Source organism: Silurus aristotelis (assembly GCF_946808225.1).
Source record: "Silurus aristotelis genome assembly, chromosome: 11".
Classification (NCBI taxonomy): domain Eukaryota; kingdom Metazoa; phylum Chordata; class Actinopteri; order Siluriformes; family Siluridae; genus Silurus; species Silurus aristotelis.
In genome coordinates, this window is record NC_139584.1 from 23,130,029 (window position 1) to 23,151,536 (window position 21,508).

The following is a 21,508-nucleotide window of genomic DNA, read 5'->3' on the forward strand; positions in this document are numbered from 1 at the left end:
TTAATGAACTCTAGAATAGAACATGTGTATCCTCATGTTTCCTGCTCACAGAGCAAAAATATTTTGTGCATTCCACATTACTCTGATTAATAGCCAAGGACCTTTTTAAAACTGTAAACAACAACATTAATAATAATAATAATAATAATATTAATAATAATAATAATAATAAAATAATAAATAAAAATAATAAAAAAATAATAAAATTTTGAACAGTATAATGGTACATAGAATAGAACAGCCTCTAGAGGTGTCTGGAGTGATTCTGTCTATTATGCTGTTTTTGCTTTTTCTTAGTTAATCTTCTGTGCATTACATTTATTTGCAGAATGGAAATATGACACGGCACAGGAAAGACAGTATCAGGGTGTTCAAACATTGTATATACTTTATTACCCCTGTACACTGTATCTTTTTTTTTTTTTAAGATTCTGGCTTACAAAAAAAAGCACTAATGTTAGCTAGATATTTTTGGGTAGCAGGCTGTTCTTAAACAAGCAGTTAAAAATCCTGACAGTGCTGCTGCAGTCAGTACACTGATAATAAATTTATGGCACGACATGGAAATGTCACATCCCCTACTGACGTTGCTGTATAAGGAGCAGTGTACCAACCAAATAACACCTGGTGAGCTGTGGGCCCTTTTCATTGATGAACAATAGAAAATTATATGCATCTGTTTCTTCTTTTTCCTCTGTCTGTTTGCATCTCTCTCTCTCTCTCTCTCTCTCTCTCTCTCTCTCTCTCTCTCTCTCTCTCTCTCTCTCTCTCTCTCTCTCTCTCTCTATATATATATATATATATATATATATATATAATGTTCTCTCTATCATGAAATAAACTAGTAGGATATATTTGATAGCAACTGTCTAATTCACTTACTCATTTTAAGTTTATTACTTTCATTCTTTGTCGCAAGCTGTAAAAACCACAAATGTAGGGTAGTAGAGAATGAAAGAGACACTTCCTGTCTTGCTGAAACAAGATGACATCCTTGTTAGGCGTATACTTCTGCTTATCTGAAAACGGAAAGGAACTTTTCTGTACAGCCGTGTGCCATCAGACTAGTAGGTGACTCAAGCCGTGCATAGGCCTTAAAAGCTCTTCTCTAGCTTCAAGACAAAAAGTCGTCGTGTTTCTGTAAGTGTCGGTCTGCTGTTCTCGTGGAGGTCAGGGAATTAATGGAGTCCAACGTAACACCGGAAAACAAAAACCAGACTGAATACCAACCAGGTAACCCCAGATACACACACACACACACACACACACACACACACACATATACATGTATATGTATATACAGTATATGTATGTGTATATATTCTGTTTTATGTTGAATACAGATTATAATACAGCTTCGTAATCATTTGGAAAATATTGTATGGTATAAAAGCAGTACTGTTACATAGGATCAACTGTATTTAAATATAATGTGTATATTTATGTATAGCACTTTTAGTGTATAGTATTCAAAGTAAGTCGAATTAAAAACATAATACCCAGAACTGAGTTTTGAAAAAAAAAATGAAACCAGATTTTAATTGTATTATTTTTTTATTTTTTTTGTATCTATATTTAGCATTAGTAATGTAAATAAAATTTTTTAAAAAGAGCTTATATTGATTGGATTTTCTAATTGTTACTGTGCAACCTTAACGGTTTTGGACAATAGAATATATTTTGCCAACAATAAGTAAAATGTATCATCATTTATTTATTTTTTTTAAAGTCTAATAACAGGATTACTATACAGTATGTAACTGTTAATTTCATGTTTACATTAAATAAATAAATACTGCATATGGGTTTTGACAATCATCCAGCAAAAGAGATTTCTACCCTCCACTTATGTGTATTTAGATTCAGCCAAAGTAGTTTGTTCACTTTTTGAGACTTACTCCAAAGAGTCCAGAAGCTGTATGAAATGCCAAACTGAACAACAGGAAGTAACAATGGAATCAGTTAGTTTCTTATTTCTTTTTTACAGTGGGGGAAAAACAAGCACAGTTTTGCTGTGTTTTTTTATAGAAGAAAACGAAGACAAATATTAGATCATTGGTTTTGACCAGTGAACAAAGTTAAGAAATGAGCCACTATATTTGGAGAAGTTTTCAAAAAAAAATGTCCATGACCAGGAAACTGTTGATCAGCTGCATGCTAATTGTTGGGATAAAGGATAAAGTTCAGCTTTCAGTTTTCAAAATTTTTACAAAGATTAAATGAATTATATGACATTGTTTTCAACCAATGATTTGACATTGAATTTTTACTAGTATGTCTGTTCATTATAAATAAGCTTTATGGGGAAAAAGGTTTACTGTGTATGATATAACGCAGGCATGATTAACCAAGTAGCAGAAATTCTGCACAGACTCTGATAAGACATGAGGCCCCTTAGGGTTTGAAAAAAAAGTGTGTAACTGCTTTTTTTGGCACAAGGCAAAATTGCTTATTGTTAACCTGAAGGATTAATATACATGAGCATTAGCCACATCAAACCATTTAGCTTTTTTTTATGCAATTCTACTTTTTTTTTCCCCGTACAAAAAATATACACCAAATGCCAACTACATGGCTGAGTGAAAAATTGTAGAGCAGAGCCAAATGGCTAGAGTGATCTCAGCTGACAATAAGGCTAAGCTAACTCAACTCTACAACTTTGGCACACAGAAAAATAACTTAGAAAGCACAGGATGTTAAATCTTGAAAGAGATGGACTACTTCAGGACAACATTGGGTTACATTCCTGTCAGGCAAAAACTAAAATCTGGGACTACTGTGGACATATGACCACTGGAACTGGACAATTAAAAAGTATAAAATGTAATTCAATCTGCTATGAATGATTTCACTTTTAAAATACAGATAGTGGGGTCAGAATTGTGGATTATGTGCATGAACCCAAGACTTTGCCTTACCTCAACAATTCAGGGCATGATGGTGTAAAAGTGTGGGCAGTGTTTACTGTGGGCTTCATATTAGAAACCAAGTACTCTTAAAATACCACAGTCTATCTGAGTATTCTGGATGATGACATCCATCTCTTTATGGCCACCAATGGATATATCAATATGGCAATAAATTTTTTTAGGAAACTCTACAGCACTGTTCATTAAGTTTTATTTGCTTTCTTCTGTGCATCACTTTCTAGGTTATTGCAATCCCATGAAGCCTCCATCTATTGGGACACTTACACTAGCGGCTGGAAATGGGACCAATGTGGGGACAGTGATGACCTTGTGGTGCCCTTTGTTGCATCGTGCCAGCAGTGGTGGCCTGATTAAATGTGAGCAGGATAGTAATGGCACCCATTGGACGGGGGGCATCCCCGAGTGTAAAAGTAAGACTCACACAAGCCATGACACAATTCGCTAATTTACCTTTTTCATGACACTACAGTTATTAGCATACCTGTGATAATTAGGAAGCGTGTTAGTTATAATGGTAATAATCTACCTTTAAGTTGCATACCCTGTGATTCTAAGTAGGGTGGGTAGGATAACTTACCAAAAGAGCTTACTGCTGATTACTAGGTAAGATAATCCTTTCCAAATTGACTTGTTAAAAACAAAAGCAGTCAAAACTAAGCTAATCAAGTGGTGTTTTATAAAAGTTTACAAGAAATATTTGAATTAACAGCATTTTATAATTATGTAAAAAAAAAAAAATTAGTTTTTTTTTTTTTTTACAAGGATTATAGAGAATATATATTAATTTCAATGCATTTTTAGTTCAATTGTATATTATTTTTTTATTGGCTTTTATCATATGCTTTATCCTATTCCTTTCTCTTACTTATATGTTCTCTTAACTATTTAATCTCCTATTAGAAATTGAACACCAGGACTTCCATCTGGCTGTATTGCTGTCAATTATCAGCACAGGCATCATCATAATAATGAGTGTATACTTCATTACTTTGTGTTTGCTGAACTGTGTGAAGAAAGAGGAAGCGAGACAATTGGACAGGTGAGATTAGAGAACAGACGATGACAAGAGTGAAGACATGAAACCAGCCATGGGACAGTCCTAATTTGTATATATTTAAATAATTTCCAAAATACACATAATTCTCTTATTTTCATGTTTGTCAATTATATCAATTGTTCACATTGTACATGTTGTTTATCCTTGTATATACTAACCGGTTTAAGCAGGGGACATTTCGTAGGTCTTTCTGAGGTGCACCATGGAGACCTTTTTGGTTAACATACATGCAAAAATGCTACATTTGATAAAACCTAACTGACATGTTGATGACGTACAAAACCTCCAAACCTTTAATTGAGCTAAAATTTGAATTTATGAAAACTCTTTATACTGTATCAGTATAAAGTCATAGTACATAGTATGACTGTGCCTGAATATGGGGAAAATAAAACGTCTAGCAAACATTCTTTGCCATTGTTTAGCCAAAAGATTTCAAAGGTTTTACCTTTTATTACCACCTGTGTATTCTGCATCATTGTTGAATGTTTGGCATCTATAAAATAGTGGACTTTGTCAATTACAGTACTAATGTTTTTTATCTGCCTGTTTATGACATTCTGTTTGAGACATTATTCAAAACCAGGTCAATATAATACACTCATTCTGTCCAGACTAATATCAAGAGCTCCACAAAGTTTTTAATTAATTAATTCACAGACCTGACTGAGAAAATGATCTGAACCCTAATCTAGTTTAACCTCTTTAAGCAGTAAAAGTCTTCACCATACATTTCTTGTACCTGCTGCCAAGACTTCCACAGTAAGAAATAGTTTTAATCCTTTCTACATTCCTACAACACAAGGGTGAGGATCAGTTGCATAAACATCCATAGACTTTGAATGTTTTAATTATGTGCAAGTACCTTTGTGTTTTCAATTTAGCTGGAATGGGTTGGTCCATTATTATGATTTTTAAGATTAGACTTACTCGATGATTTCTATGGTGTTGATAGCTGGTTGTTATGGTTTTCCTGGTGTTTCCTAGGTTGATACTAGCCAGATGTTATTACTATTCCATAAATGCAAGGTTCAATAAAATGTATTGATATTGCAACCAACAAAATTCAAGTTTAAAACAAATAGAAAGATTTGGGTGGGAGATACAAAATAAAATTCCAGATTATTGCCAGATGCTCTTATCCAGAGCATTTATTCAATTGCATACAGCAGTTAAGTGTTAGGGGCTTGCTCAAGGGCTTAACAGTGCCAGCTTAGTGATGCTGGGATTTGAAGTTACACCACCATTACCACTGAGGTACCACTTCCCATTACACATATTGTATAACTGTTCTCACCACAAAACTAATACTTTACTTTAACTAATACTTTGTAATTTTTGCTTGTAATACTGTACCCAGGCTTTTTGTGTGAGACTCATCATCATCATATCATCATAATCTATATTAGCTTGATTTTACTCCACTCTTCCTTGCATAAATGCTGCAGATCTATCTAATTGTAAGCGCTCTCCAAACCATTCCACGTGTTTTCTGAAAATATTACAGCTGGGCTCAGACTGGGTCATTACAAAATGTTGATCATCATCTGAAGTATTTTTTGCCATAGAGTTATGTTATTTTTTTTAAACATTACATTGGAAGGTAATATTTTTCCCCCTCTTCAGTTGCTTGAAACCAAATTAGATATTTGAAGCTAGTTTTGAATTATGCCTAATTTTATCAGAGCATAACATGTTTTGCCATGTGGTTTTGAATGATTTAGGCCTCTGGATTTTTTTTTTGTGTTCGTTTTTGTTTTCCTTTTAGCTACTCTACCCCATAGCTCAAAAAGGTATGAAATGTGTAGGGGGTGAACATTGTTTTTTTTCAGGAATTTGTCAAGGAATTTGTCAGATTTTTATATGATTTAACTTTTATTTTACATTACACAAAATTTTAACTGTGGTGCTTGCTTATAGGGCATTGGAAAGGGAAAATGCCAGACTTTGGAAGCAGTTAAATGAAGAGGAACAAAGAGATCATTTCTATAATCATAATGGCAGATTAATAAACAACAATAACAACAACAGTAACCAGGAGCAACATTCAAGGTACTATTTAACTCAATTTAATTAATTTTTATTTGTATAGCGCTTTTAACAATGAACATTGTCTCAAAGCAGCTTTACACAGATAATGTGGTGATAAAAAAATGAATATGTTCTTTATAAGAGTAAGATTGTCCCTGATGAGCGAGCCGGTGGCGACTGTGGCAAGGAAAAACTCTCAGAGATGGCATAAGGAAGGAACCTTGAGAGGAACCAGACTGTTGAGGGGTGCAGTAATGTGATCAGAAGCAAACTGTGGTCCTGAGTCTGTGTAGAAGACTGTTGACATTAACTACAGTTTAAATCATCCTCAAAGCTCCTGTTCTTACTCTGTAATTTCATGGATCCCTAGGGCGTTGATGAGAATCTATTCCCAGCTGCACAGAGTGGCCTCTAATCGAAGAAAACACTATCCAGAGGCAGGCCAGGATGAAGTGGGCAGATCCTAGGAGGGGAAAGGGGCAGGAACAGTGATCACTGGAACCTCAGGAGCATGTTTAACGCGACCAAGAGAGAGAGAGAGAGAGAGAGGAGGGGGGGGGGTTGTGACAGGAAGAGAAAGATATGGATTATTATGTGTCACTGTGCACTCTCCAGCAAGACTCGCTATGGCAGCATAACTAAAAGAGAGAGCCGGAAGGTAACACCGACATGAGGGATCTCTGGATAAGAGAAACGACCCACCACACCACAGCAGATCATCAGATCTATAGCCATGATCTCTTTAGATCTGCTCTCTTACCTAAAAAAAAAAAAATCTACTGATAAAATACTGGACTAAAATTTGTTTTCAGCTTCAACTTGAACACTGAGAGTCCCAAACACTGGTTGGAAGGCTGTTATAACTGTGGGGCTTTATAAGAAAAAGATCTGCCCCCTGCTGTAGTCTTCATTATTTGAGGTACCAAGAAATAGCCTCCACTTTTTGATCTAAGTAGGCGTGGAGGATCATATTGGTACAGAATTTCACTCGGATACTGCAACACAAGACCAATAAGTGCTTTATATGTCAGTAGTAGTATTTTATAATCAATGCGAGATTTAATTGGGAGCCAGTGTAGACTGATCAAAACAAGGCTTATGTGGTCATATTTTCTAGATCTGGTAAGGACACTTGCTGATGCATTCTGAACTAACTGAAGCTTGTTTATACAATTACTCGAACACCCAGACAGTAAGGCATTACAGTAGTCTAATCTAGATGTAACAAAAGCATGAACTAGTTTTTCTGCATCCTGTAACATCATATTTCTAATTTTAACAATATTTCTAAGGTGAAAGAAGACAATCCTGGTAATATTATAAGCAATCAATAATTACACCAAGGTCTTTGACTGCTGTACACACTGAGACAGAAACACCATCCAGAGATGCTACGTAACTGGAAGGTGTACTTCTAGCTGCATGTGGTCCTAGTAAAAGTACTTCCAGCTTATAAAAGTTGAGCAGAAGGAAGTTATTAAACATCCACTGTCTAATGTTCTTTAGACACTCCTCAACATTTTTAAGCTGATCTCTCTCATTTGGCTTTGCTGAAATATACAGCTGTGTATCATCAGCAAAGCAATGGATGGAATTACCATGTTTAAGTATAATTTCGCCCAGTGGCAGCATATAGAAAGAGAAAAGCAGTGGGCCTGAGACAGATCCTTGCGGAACACCAAACTTTACCTCAGCGAGTGTGGAGAACTCACCATGTACATCAACAAACTGAAAGCGATCAGTCAAATAAGACCTAAGCTAGGAGAGAGCTGTTCCCTTTATACCAACAATGTTCTCTAGTCTAGCAAGCAGGATATTATGATCAATGGTGTCAAAAGCTGCACTAAGGTCGAGTAAAACAAGTAAAGAGACACAACCCTGATTAGAGGCCAATAACAGGTCACTTACCACTTCAACTAGAGCTGTCTCTGTGCTATAATGAGGTCTATATCCTGACTGATACATTTCAAAAATGTTGTTCCCAAGGAGATGTGAGCATAACTGCTGTGCTACAACCTTTTTTGTAAAATCTTGCAGATAAAGGGGAGGTTTGATATTGGACTATATAGAGGACTATATAGAGGTTTCTTCATTAGGGGGTTGATAACTGCCAGTTTGATGCATTTAGGTACATAAACAGTGCTGATGGTAGAGTTTATTTATTTTAAAACAGGTTCAATTACTTCTGGAATTATCTATATTCTATAATAAGTCGTTTTCTTTTTGCCTGTTTTTAAACTCACTCTGTTGCTAGCATTTGGAATTTTGCTTTTAATGTGTAGTGAGCTGTGTGCAGATATGTGATCTACATGCACGTAATATCCACTTAGAAACACACACAAATCCTAGAAAGAAACAACAATAAATTTGCTAACAATTGCTAAAATAGTCAAACCAGCTGCTAAGTGTATCAAGTGTTAAGTTGTTTCTCTCTGTTTTATAGGTGTCATCAGAAAAACTCTTCTGATTCCCAACCATCCACCAATCACAGCCAGCCCTGGGGCAAATGCCCCACTCCCCACACCACAATCACCATGAAACCAAACCATTGCAACAGCAACAGGCACACAGATTCCTGCTGATATTGGACAGACTGGAGGAGACACTTTAAAAAGGGAAATCCTTACCTGCGTATCAAATCTGGGCTGTAACTGAATTTTAATAGTTCTTTAGCATTTAATAATGAACAATTAATATACATAATTTTGCAAATTGTGCCCATTAACCCATAAGAGCAATAGTGTGGTTGGGCATCAATGTCAGACAAGAAGGCCCAGCATGGTGTCAGCATTCAAGTTGATTTCAAAGGTGTCTAACTGAAAAGGTACTGGTATGGGGCTGGTGGTCTCTAAGACTCTTTTTTCTTCAAAGAATGTGAAAAATAGGACTACTTAACATTTTATAGCAAACATGACATTTAAAACAAATGTATCACATAATTGAAGTATGAAAATTGACTTTTTGGTGTTCTGTAATTTAGGCTTTATATCACCTGTTGGAAAAATCAAATAGCTTGTTAATCATGCTCACACTTTAACACTTGCCAAAATGGCTGATTTTTTTCATTTTCTTCTAATATATTGTATAAATTGTATCGAGAAGCAAAATGAAATCTTAACATCGTTTTTTTTTTTTTTTTTTTTTTGTGTATTTTTTTTTTCATATTAGTTAAGAGAGAAAACTCTAGAACATTTTGAGAGCAGCAAGTTTGAGTAGTAGGTGAGGTTTGATATAAGTGAATGGCATACATCATACTGCCACTCTGGATACTTCAAGTGGCATTGCAAAAGACGTTTTGGCAACAATCAAATTGTCTAAAAGTGGCATAAACCACAGTAGGTATGCAAATCTGCATGCACATACAAAGACACACAGTGATGTGCTTCAAAAATTGTGGCATGTGAGGGGAGGGCCCTCATTTGTGATACTATGGGCCAAATTTTTAGGTACACACACAACTTTAAAAAAGTTGGGACAATTGTGTAAAATGTAAAAAAAAAGAGTGAAATGATTTGCAAAACTCAATAACCCATATTTTATTCATAGTAAAACATAGAAAACATATCAAAACACATATCAAAAAACTTTAAACTGAGGAAATTCTCCTTATTTTAAGTTAAAGAAATGTTATTTCAACGACTTGAAATATCTCATCATCTACAGTACATAATATCATTCTGAAGATTCTGAAAGACTGAGAAATCCCTGTGCATGTGGGACAAGGGCAAAAATCAATATTGGATGCATGTAATCTTTGGGCCCTCAGGCATCATGCATTAAAACAAGTATGATTCTGTAATGGAAATCGCTGTATGGGCGCAAAAAAATCACTGTCTGCAAACACAGTTCACCCGTCATACACAAATGCGGGTTATAGCTATACCATGCAAAGAAGACGACATTGTAAACATGGTCCAAAAATGCCACCATGTTCTCTGGGTAAAAGCTCATTTAAAATGGACTGAGGCAATGTAAAATACGTTTCTGTGTACTGACCAATCAAAGTTTTAAATACTTTTTGGAAACCATGGACCCCACATCCTCCAGACTAAAGAGGAGATAGACCATATGACTTGTTAACAGCACTTAGTTCAAAAGCTTACATCTCGGATGGTATTGGGGGTGCTATAGTTCCTTTGGAATTGGCAGCTTGCATATCTGGAAAGACACCGTCAACACTGAAAGGTATATACAGGTTTAAGAGCAGCATCTGCTTCCATCCATATAACATCTATTTTTTAGTGAAGGCCTTGCATATTCAAGCAAGACAATGCCAATCTGCTTACTCCATCTATTACACAAGCATGGCTTCATAGTGGAAGAGTCTGAGTGCTATTTTGGCCTGCTTACAGTTCAGAACTTTTACCATTTGGCAACATTTGGCACAGTATAAAAATGTAAAAATATACAACGAAGACCAATTTTTTACTTCACTTCTGAGAATGCTGCACATATATGTCTCAAACGTATATTTATATACAACGCACAGACTCAGAAACTCTTGTCCACAAACCAGAAGCCAAACTACAATTAACCTAATCTTCTCTCAGTCGCAAACAACAGTGGTAGGTGAACTCTGGAACTGGCTCATAATAGTGTCTGAGCATCTCTCACTGGGGTGTAATCTCTTTTATACTGTAGACCTTGACTTTGAACTCACAACGCTTATACCAGACCAAATCTGTGTTCGTAAACGCTGAATGCTATGGCACATACACAATAAAAGTAGAGTATACTGTGTATCTGTATACTGTGCTACTCCCTCATCATATTTTGTGCTTTGTGTTGTTCTGTTGTGTGTCAGGAAAGCCCTTTTGTTGTGGCATGTTGTCTACGTAGCAAAGTGTAAGCCTCAAAACCGTTGTTCATCGTCCATGCCTCATGGACTCACGCTCTCTCAATGTGGCACTGAGTTTTTGTCCTTTTGGAAAAAGCCTAAATATTTTGGTCCTCAGTTAAGGCATGATGGCCAAGTTGTGTGGGTCTTGGTAAAAAGAACAAACAGCTTTTTGCTGTTGCTTGATGACTTATTTGACTTATAAAATTGTTTACACATGCTCAATGGGAAAACATACTTTTTGCATGTATGCGGTCTAGAATCAAAGCCCTTGCATCTCCGTGTGTGTTGTTTGGTGTTTTGTCCGACGCTTTATGAACCAAAAGGTCAGGCTGAGATGACCTTGTTTGTCTGTTTTTATGATAATCAACCGAATTTTAGGAAATTTAGGATTCGTTTGTGGCATGATGGCCAAGTGAAAATTTTGTGTACAAATGGTGAATGTGAAGAAAAGCAAGAAGTGTGTAGTGCCCAGTTATAAAGATGCTTTGACAATAACTAATTTGTAACTTGCTCTTGGACTGATTGAATCACACCAGTTATTTTCATTGCTAGCTTTGGCTTATAAAGGCCTCACTGGTTCAGTAATTTTATGTATACTGTCTCATCTTATTTAGCACTTTGTCTTCTTTGGTTGTCATCAGAGCACTTTTATTTTGTCCTGGTGGCCAAGTGACAAGGTGCTGGTCTCTTAAATTGAAGAGCACAAATTTAATCCCCAGTCATGCCTTCTGGCAACATGTTCTATTGTTTCCGTTGCCTATGTGGCACTGAGGTAATCATCTGTTAGGGAAAAGGCAAACTATTTAGTTTTTTCATTTTCACTCATCCACTACAGGGGGTTAACCAAAACCAGAAGGCAATGCTCATTTGGGGCTCGATTTAGAAACGATGGCTATGTTGTAAGGTGTAAAGAATATAGTTCAGTGGGTTTGTATGTATAAGGCATGAGGTCACATGTTCAATCCCCTTCATCACCACTTTTATGTTGTGGCCTAAGACCAAGTGTGATGCAAAGCTGCTGGTAAAACACACTTGTTTATGTAAACAACATGTGCAGTGGTATGTACAATGCAAAAATGTGTAATCTCAACAACAAAAAAAAAGTAATATTATTAACATAGTTCTCTGACTGCTGGAATCACTAGGTTTTTTTCATGAAAAATGATAATTATATATAATATGGTCTAATACAGTATTAGCTTAATTAATATAGCACCGTACTATATTAAAACAATCTAAACGAGGTTGAGGTAGATTATTACTTTTTGTATATGATGGCATATGAGGGTCAACATATTCACTAACTGTTTGACACATTCTCTTTTTCCGTCAGCTACAATGGCTTGTGTCAACCCCATATAAAATACAGAATACTATAGTTTACATTTAAGGCATGCCAAGGTCTTGCTCTCCTTTTTGTCTGCACTCTTGTGCCCCTACACTTCTGCTCACACACTTACATCCTGTAGTCGTAGTTGATTTATCACTCTGGCAATAGACCAAACATGGTACATAAGACAAAACTAGACATTACAGGAGGAATATTATCCATCATAATGACACCCCAACTTCATCCCACAATGATTTTAATAAAATAACACCTCTCCTCGTCATCTAACTGTTATATATATATCAAATTGAAACAAGCTTGAATTTGAGGAAGATTGGCTGTGCCAACCCTATGTTAGACACTACAGCTTAAATTAAAGACACTTTTCTGAGCACAGTTAAATGCAATGTATTGCTGTAGGGGCAGAGATACAGTGCACCAAATTCTGCCCCACATATGCATATCATCTACATGACAGTAGAGACCATGGCACTAAACTGCATGACCAAGAGGCAAAATGTGTGTGTGTGTGTGTGTGTGTGTGTGTGTGTGTGTGTGTGTGTGTGTGTGTGTGTGTGTGTATATATATATATATATATATATATATATATATATATATATATATATATATATATATATATATATTCTGGAAAAAAAAAAAAGAGGGGCAAGACCCTAAACTCTGGGGGGAGTCTTTGTAAAATAGATACAGAACACGATAAAGTCTGCCAGAAAAATTGAAAGAAAGCTTATGCCAGATATATTAATAGAAGACAGATGATGAAGCAGCATGGCATATGTGTGAACAGGATTATTTTGAATGATCCTATAATATATTATAAATATAAAAAAAAAAAAATCAGTGCAAACCTTTCAATTATAATAAAAAATTATTTTTATAGGTATTCTATTCTCATATCTGGGACATACATCTAACGAATAGGGTGCATAGAAAACCCCAGATATTTTTGTACACAAAAAGGTCAAAATAAAGAAATAGAGGCTACCATTTCCAAATCCCGCATCCAACCGCACCCTGTGCAGATGTTCATTTTTTTGCGCACATTTATAGTCATTCACAGGTTAATTCTTCCTCATCTCCACCTCACCTCTGCTGTCACCGAGTCTCCAGTGTAGCCTGCTTTCCTATTGGATTCATTCGTCACAACGTTGTTATGGGCGTGGAGAAGATGGAGACTACGAAACCCCCTGGCTCGAAATAAAAAAAAAAAAGGGGTTGCGTAAGAACATTTGTGGGATCCCGGAGCACTGCGAACATTTAATAGTATTTTATTGCATGCGCACTGAATGAAAACCCCACATTAGATGTATAGCTGTAGCTCTGGAAAACATCTGATCTCGTCATCTCTTAAAAACCACGAAAAGCATTTCTTTATTAAGGACGCCAGGAGGAAAAATCGAGGCGAATGGTGGTCTTGGGTTCTGTCGACATGGTCTTCATGGGAGATGCGGAGATCAGACGGATAGAGGCATTTGATTGATGGTTATTATTCACAGACGAGCTGCTTTTATTGCCACGGATGTCCAAAGACGCTGTTTTATTGGAGTCAGCAAACTGAAAATGCTACAGATCCTGGGCGTCATCTTCTGTGTTCCTTTCGCCCCAGCTTTGAGGGGGGCAGCTTGGGTGTTTGCTGGTGTTTGCTGACCGGACATTAGGGGCAGGTTGCGCTCGTGCATATACGCAGCCTAAATTAAACCTTCCACACTCAGCTGTAATTGCGCCAAATGTACGTCAGTTATCGCTCGTTTCTTTTTGCGCAGGCAGCGCGTGCGAAACGTTCACAGCGCCGACCACGCGAGTAGACCCCGCACGCCGTTTTTGTGCTTATCATCTCGATTAACGGATCGATTCGAAAGTTGTTCGAAACAGATCTTGGTTGCTTTTCGTTTTATTATTTGGTGGATGGTGCGAAATTGGCCCATGTTGAACTGCGCCAGAGTGCGTGCGCTGCATGAACTCGGCCGCCGCGCCCCCGTGGTGCAAACGACGCCGGTCCACGTGAGCTGGAAACGATCAGGCGAACATTGTTAGAGAAGACTGTGTGTGTGTGTGTGTGTGTGTTTTATAAACAATGGAGCCCGGCAGCGGACTCAAATCCGCTGACGGTCCATCGATGTCCAAGTGTCCATCGGTTCCCAATTGGCAGTGCGAGCTCAACGGGAGTATGTATGGCTCTGTCAGCGAGGGCAACGTGAATAAGATGGACGGCTCGGGCGCGGTGCGTGGTGCCAGCGACCCGAGCGCTTATCCGCCGCTGTCGAGTTGCCGGCGCTCCGGCGGCCACCGCTTCATCCGCAGAAGTTTGTGGTTTGCGGACGACGAGCAGCCGCACGAGGCTCCGGAATACGACGTCCGTAGCGACACTTCCACCGTTTGCCTGCGAACGATCGTGGACCGGACCAGGCGCGCTTGGTCCAGTTTACAAGAAGGCTCGAGTACCGAGAGTCAGGCCGGACAAAAGGACAGTGCCACGGAAAGCACGAGTGCCGACGAGGAGAAGGACAGGGCCGGTCCCCAAGTGAACGCAGAGGCACAGGACTGCAGGAAAAGCGCCGTGAAGACCGCGAGCGAGGAGAACGAAGAGGAGGCCGAGATGAAAGCCGTAGCCACGTCTCCCAGCGGCCGCTTCCTCAAATTCGATATCGAGCTTGGAAGAGGCTCTTTCAAAACCGTCTACAAGGGCTTGGACACGGAGACCTGGGTGGAAGTGGCGTGGTGCGAACTCCAGGTACGTAAAGGTGTGGATCTGATTGCAGCACAATAAAAACGTGTGCAACCGTTTAGAGACTGAAATATCATCTCAGAAGATACATTACATCACCCGACCTACTTCTGCTCCATAACTAAATATGCGTGCCCTGGTCATGATCTACCTGTTGCAATAAAATAATACAAATACAGTGGGGGGGGAAATGTGCAATGATTTAGAATGAACTGACACAACTGGTGTATTTGTAATGCAGAATTTTATAAAGCAATGAAAAGAATGAGCTGTCAGCACAAGACTTCATCACAGCTACAGTATGAAGTGTTCTGGGGCTCAGCCAACTGCTCATTAGCAGTCCATAGTCTGGACAAAAAAATACTCTCAAGCTGTGTTGTTTTACTGGCACTAAAATGCTGAGAGAGGCCTGGGTACAGAAAGAGAGACAGCAGTAACATGCACAATAAAAACCCCACAAAAAAGAGCTTTTATTCAAGATGATTTTATCATTTAATGCATGGCAGTGGTTCTAAACCCAGAAGTAGTTGGGATGGTCCAAAATCCTTAAAGAAATGCAAACTATTCGGAACATCTGTTTATTATGACGATGAATTAAGCCATATTTTAAGGAATATAATATGGCAGTAGTCATGAGCAGTGTCAGGGTAGATAATTTTTTAGCTATGAGTCCCAAAAGTGGAGGTGCAGGATATGGAATATAATCTGGAAGCAGTCATGAGCAGTGAAAACTGTTGATCTGACATTGTAATATGTCGTTTGAGTTCTCAAGTTGCAGCACCATGAGATATTTCTACATATGTGGTCTTGGTGTGATTATGCAGGTTTTTTTTTCACTTGTATAAAGTATAAGCAGTAGATTTACAGTTCTTTTAGTGGTACTAACAGGCTCAAAAAGTGTCCCAGTTCCACAGGCCCCCTGTACACAAAGAGCGGTTCATCAAGATATGGTTTGTCAAGGTTGAGGTGGAAGAACTATAGCAGAGGTGCCCAAAGTATGACTTCATGACTTGGTTTTTGCTCTGATGTGCATGGTCAGCTGTGAGGCTTCTTATTGAGAGCTGTGTGCCTTTCCAGATCATGTCAAATCAATAAACTTTTCCAATCATCTCCGGAATCATCAAGAGAACTGTGAGGCACCTGAGCCATTGTTTGAGTGTTGTGAAGGGTCTGAATACTTTATATACATGTGATTATTTTATCTATTTGTTTAATTTTCTAGAATTCTATTTTCACTTTGTCATTATGGGGTACTGAATGAGAAATCATTTTGAACGATTGTAGTATCAAGCCTCAGCATAACAATATTGAAAAACGTAAAGGGGGTCTGAATACATTCTGAATGCACTGTATATTATATTAAAATGAATGATGACATGGTTTTTCATATTGATCTTTTCAGAATATTTAGAGGTTAATAGATAGGAAAACACTACTCTGTGATCTGCTTAACAGTTTTCTAGTTCAGTAACAGTTATAGTACAATGAACACAATCCCATTTATTTTCATTAAGTTCAATGCCTAATACAGTTATTCATGCGATAAGCTATGCAGCCATATTCTTGTAACACTAATGATTTTTATGAGTCATAAATTTTTTCTAAATTGTGCTAAGTCAAATTCACTTATATTCGTTACATTTCATTGTAATTTACTTTATTTAGCTTAGAAAATGAGACAAATGTTACGTTTTAATTAGAAATGCAGATCTAAGTCATTGGCATCTGCCCCCTATATGGCATGGTGGGCCAAGTAAAAGGTCACCCCAGGCTAACTTTGACTAATGGATCCTAGTTCGGTTATCTCTAAACTAGAGGAAGATGCACAGAGCCCTTAGCTCAACCCTACTAAACTCCCTTGTGATGAAATGGAATCCTGACAGAACCCCAGACCTTCTCACATCACTACCTGACCTCACTAATGATCTTGTAGTAACAATTCTCAGAGCTACACTTCACAGTCTAGTGAAAAGTCTAGAAACGTGGAGGTTAATGTATACAGTATCGAGTGTACACTATCTGGAAAAAACACATATGATAAGACAGTGAGGTGTCTACAGATGTTTAGTGCTCTTTTTAAATAAATTTCAGTATTTATCGTGAATTGATAAATAAATACTGTATTGTAGAAATGTCTATTTGTATCGTATCACCTACCTGACCTGCAGTCAGTATTTTGCTGGAGAAAAGGGGTAGAGGAGAAGTTGGCAGGAAATCAATTCAGCAGTCGTTTGAGACAAATGTCCAGTCAATTGTGAACTGTCTTTGGTGTACTGGTTTAGGAAAAAGGGTTTATTATTTTACAGTAATAGCGTATAAACACGAAATGTGAAGTTGGCCATGTTTTAGTGATATGTTTTGGTTCATTAAATGGAAAACATCTCTGAAGTAATTTTTAGTCATAATATTTGAACCTATATATAAAAATCATTGTCAATTATTACTATAATCATTGTTAATCTATAGAGTTAGTAAAGTTATTAAGGAAAGTAGGAGCATTAAACAAGAAATGATTCTTCTCTGGATAAAACCTTTTGAGAGCTGGTGCACAAATCAGCCAAAGGTAATGAGGGCTTATTGTAGAGTTTTTTCCTCCCCTATTTGTTTTGAACAAAATGATTTCAAAGTTTTCTTATCATGCTCATTGAAATCATGGACAGATTACAGTTGCTTGCACTTCTTAAAGTTTATTTACTAAGGACCAATATCTGCACAATATTAGGTCGTTCATGGTAAACATTTGGCTGATCAGTATATACAGTGAGGGAAATAATGATTTGATCCTCTTACAAAAAAATGAACAGTCTAGAATTTTTATCTATTGTTTTATATATTTTAACAGAGAGAGTCAGTCTATAAAAAGAAATCCATAAAATTCGGACTTCCGCAGACCCAAATTAGTCCTGTCCTTTTAAGAAAGAACTCCTAATATCAACTCATTATGTGTATTAAAGACACCAGTCACAGAATCAAACTTTTCCATTTAAACCTTCTTTCTCACAAAGCTTCTTGCTCATGGTCTTGTAGCCCATTTCAGCCTTGTGCAGGTCTACAATCTTGTCCCTGATGTCCTTTGATATCTATTTGGTCTTGCCCATGGTGGTGGAGAGGTTTGAATGGAAGAGGTTGATTCTGTGACTGGTGTCTTTTATACACATAATGAGTTGATATTAGGAGTTCTTTCCTATAGGGACAGGACTAATTTGGGTCTGTGGGGGTGAGGATTCTTGCTGGTTGGAAGGGGATCAAATACTAATTTTAACTCGATTAAATACAAATTAATTTAGAACCTTTTATAAAAAGAAATTTAATGCATTTTGTTTTATATTCTGTCTCTGTTAAAATATACCTACCATAAAATGCTAAACTGTTAATTTCTTTGCAAGGGGGTAAACTCACAAAATCAGCAGGGGATCAAATAATTATTTCCTCCACTGTATGTTTTTTTTTTTTTTTTTTTTTTTGCAGTTTGATACCCTGCCAGAATTCATGAGCCTGGTGTTCACCTTTTGTCTTATTGAAAACAACATTTTGGCCCATGCCCAAATGCTTCGCAAGCACCTTATCTTGATTATCACAATGTTGAGGTATTTAGAATGATTAAATCCTCACTTTTGTTTTTTTAGCACAGGGGAAACAACTTGTGCAATATTTTTACTTATACTTATCAAGCTTATGGTTTGAGTAGAGTTGTGTTTTTTTTTTTTTTTTTTATTTAGTTTTTTTGTTTAAAATAAGCTAAAAATCTATACTTTTTTATTATTATTTTTTTTTTAGTATGGATGAGTCATCCAGGCAATCTTGTAATATAGATTTACAATCAGCACAGTGTCTTGGTTTATTTGCTTACATATTTTGATGCATACATCAAAAATCAGATCTGTCAAATGACATTAGGTCCTATATTGGCCCCGAAAGAAGTTCCACTACAGAGATTGAGAGAAAGTGAGAGAATCATAAACATACTTCTTTGATTTCCTCCGACGTTCCTATAAACATGCAGTTAGTTTGCTTGTTCATGGTAAATTGCACCTTGTTGTGAGTGTGTGTGTGTGTGTGTGTGTGTGTGTGTGTGTGTGTGTGTTGTGTGTGTGCGCGCGTGTGCATGATGGTCTGTGAAGGAATGGTATCCTAGCCAGGGTGAATTCTAATTACCTTGTGCACAGTATGATGCATTTCATGCAAAATGTAAGAACCACTAATTTATTAAAAAACAAATTGCTTTAGAAAAGTGGTTGTTATGCAACTCATTATTTGTGACAAAGTTTATTTAGAGCTATATATAAAATGACTCTTGTTAAAATAAATGTATTTGCAATTCTTGGATATATCCCTTGACATGGTTTGATTCTGATTCAATATTTATTGTTAATTTTTAAATTATACCACAGACCATCTTGCAAATAATGTAATATTCAAATGATGAAGCACCATCGTTTCTTAATGAGATTCAGTTTGAGTGGAAATGCTGGGAACTCCATCAAACAGCCATTTTTATCAAGTACAGCAATGTCTTTTTGTCAGCAAGTGATTATTATAGTCATCAGCCTTGTCAAATGTTTCTGCTGTTGACTAAAGGCTGATTCGTTGAGTTAACATTTACATTTTTCTTTTTACCCTTATGTGCTATTTTCCCCTATTTGTTTTGAATGCCAGTTTTGGATCAATGATCTCTGGCAGTTATTTGGGCAGATTTAGTCACTGATGTGTCATTTATCACACTGGGTGAGGAAGTGTATATAGACATACTTTTAAGTCTTACGTTTCAGCTATGCTTATTTGTGTGCAAATGTCTCTTTCCTGATCTCTTTCAATTTCTCTGCCAGATGTCCGTTCCTTTTGATAAAATAAATTTTTTATTTTTGGTAATAAATAAATCAGTCAATTGTATTAGCCTGTGAGAAACTCAGTTGAGTCTGAGGTCCTGTTCTATATCTTCTAATAATAATTTATGTCACAAGTGCTCTATATGTCCTAATTCAATTTTAAAACTGCAAATGAGTCTTTTGTAATACAAAAGAACGCAAACATTCCATATACAGTGCTGTTACCCGTGACCTACCTTGTTTAGACTTTAGCGATTTGTTTGTGTCTCTGTGAATTCCAGCATTGACTCGGTATCAAGATGGCTTTCCACTTTCACCCACATTCAGCATTCATACACTCCACCAAATACCTAATTCCTTTATCTCAAAGCAGCAATTGAATTATGTGTTAAGATTTAACGCTTCCATTTTCATGTGTGGAAAATAAGAATTCAGAGCTGAAATCAGAGCAATGGTTTTATAGTTGCATTTGTCTACTTACAAGAAGTTCATATCTGTCTGGCTGGCTAAGGAAACAACAATTGTGCACACAATTACCAATTCATATCGAGATAAACACCTCAATAATGAAAAGAACAAAAAAGTGCACAAGTGGAATGTGAGTAGTGTCTAGTAAACACCAACTTTACTGTATTCTACAAAAATCTGTCCATGATTTCAATGAGCATGATGAGAAAACGTTCAAATTATTGAATTAAAAACAGTTATTGGAGGGAAAATTCTAAAATAAGCCCTCATTAACTTTGGCTGATTTGTGCCCCTAGCTCATTCTTGATTTAATGTAACTTAAAAGTTAATCATGAACAGCAATGCATTGACTGCAAGACCTCAAATCATAAACAATTTATCGAACATAAACAATTGTAATATTTCAAAGATCTTCACATACAGAAGGACTTTTTACTGTATTTCAGCAAGTCAACATTTATTCCCAATTATTGCCCCACATGTGTAGCCTTGAGTCCCTCTAGAAAAGATAATCATGCTCGGATATGCTTTATTACTAACTGTTTTTTTTGGATCTTGAAGCAGATCCTAAGAACATGATTAGAGTGGTGTTATGCCTGAGTTTATAATTGATAAATTGGATGTAATTCAGTTTCTTGTCCATAGAGTTTTTGTTGGCTGGGCTACATTTTGTATTGGGTGTACAGCATGCTTACTCAATAGCCATGTCTTCTAATCCATTCTACAAAACACCAATTACATTATCTCTGCTTCGATGTGCTCTTATGTTGTTTTCACTCTATAGTCCTATTTTTAAACACATGGTATTTTTTTTTTTTCAAGCCTGCTTTTTCTATCATTTGCCAGTATAAAATAAAGGTTTTTGAAAGCTCTATATTTTAAGAGTGGCCCATTATAAGCATTGTTCTCTTTTTATAATTTAGCTTTTGTGCAGCACATGGTATTCTGTGGATACTGGTCATTTGATAAACAGATCTTGTGTGGAGATGCTGGGGTAGAGTGGGCTTTGGCCTTGATTGTTCGATACTGACTTGAACTTGGTTGTTTTTTTTAACAACATGCTGGTTTAATTTAGAATAATGAGGTCTTTATTCACTTTTTCTTTTTTAAACGGAAAGTGTAAAGTGCTGCTAAATATTTAATAGGATTTTTACTTGTTTGTACATGCATTGCTTTTTAGTGACAAGTTATTTAAGACCAAAAATTGAGATTTCTTTTTGCTGTGTCGGTATTAAAACAAGGATAAAATTTAATTAAAATAAAAAAATTTGATTGTTTT

The 21,508-nt window shown here is 36.7% G+C and overlaps 3 protein-coding genes and 1 long non-coding RNA gene across 11 annotated transcripts in view; 3 read left to right on the top strand and 1 right to left on the bottom strand.

The window, feature by feature from the left end:
• LOC310733297 (protein bicaudal D homolog 2-like) overlaps positions 1-17,750 on the top strand; it is a 128,373-nt gene extending 110,623 nt beyond the window's left edge. The window contains exon 9 of the transcript XR_014535692.1: positions 17,740-17,750. The gene's annotated coding sequence lies outside the window, so the exon portion shown is untranslated. The remainder of the gene's footprint in view (positions 1-17,739) is intronic.
• The window catches only part of LOC310733429, a 43,934-nt gene that overhangs the window by 6,363 nt on the left and 16,063 nt on the right, over positions 1-21,508 (bottom strand). The gene's annotated exons all lie outside the window — the stretch shown is intronic.
• On the top strand, positions 1,007-9,139 carry susd3 (sushi domain containing 3). 3 transcript variants are annotated; one of them, XM_083554624.1, is made up of 6 exons: positions 1,014-1,233; positions 3,152-3,340; positions 3,831-3,969; positions 5,908-6,039; positions 8,462-8,481; positions 8,516-9,139. In XM_083554624.1, the coding sequence occupies exons 1-6, from the start codon at positions 1,182-1,184 to the stop codon at positions 8,554-8,556; spliced, it is 573 nt and encodes a 190-aa protein (XP_083410750.1). In that variant the 5' UTR covers positions 1,014-1,181; the 3' UTR covers positions 8,557-9,139. The 3 variants fall into 3 exon arrangements, with proteins under 3 accessions (XP_083410749.1, XP_083410750.1, XP_083410748.1); XM_083554623.1 differs by lacking the exons at positions 8,462-8,481; positions 8,516-9,139 and adding an exon at positions 6,161-6,697 and having other exon boundaries at positions 1,007-1,233; XM_083554622.1 differs by having other exon boundaries at positions 1,016-1,233; positions 8,462-9,139.
• LOC310733264 (serine/threonine-protein kinase WNK2) overlaps positions 13,351-21,508 on the top strand; it is a 49,679-nt gene continuing 41,521 nt past the window's right edge. For 4 of the 6 annotated variants that reach the window (XM_083554330.1, XM_083554331.1, XM_083554332.1 and 1 more), the window contains exon 1: positions 13,351-14,941. In XM_083554330.1, coding sequence (XP_083410456.1) covers positions 14,285-14,941 — 657 coding nt within the window. In that variant the 5' untranslated portion in view covers positions 13,351-14,284. The remainder of the gene's footprint in view (positions 14,942-21,508) is intronic. The other 2 variants (XM_083554328.1, XM_083554329.1) reach the window with 1 other exon arrangement.

Coding starts and splice junctions, on each gene's coding strand:
- susd3 (XM_083554622.1), top strand. CDS start 1,182: ATGGAGTCCAACGTAACACCGGAAAACAAAAACCAGACTGAATACCAA. Junction 1,234..3,151: donor CCAGACTGAATACCAACCAG/GTAACCCCAGAT, acceptor ATCACTTTCTAG/GTTATTGCAATCCCATGAAG. Junction 3,970..5,907: donor GAAGCGAGACAATTGGACAG/GTGAGATTAGAG, acceptor GCTTGCTTATAG/GGCATTGGAAAGGGAAAATG.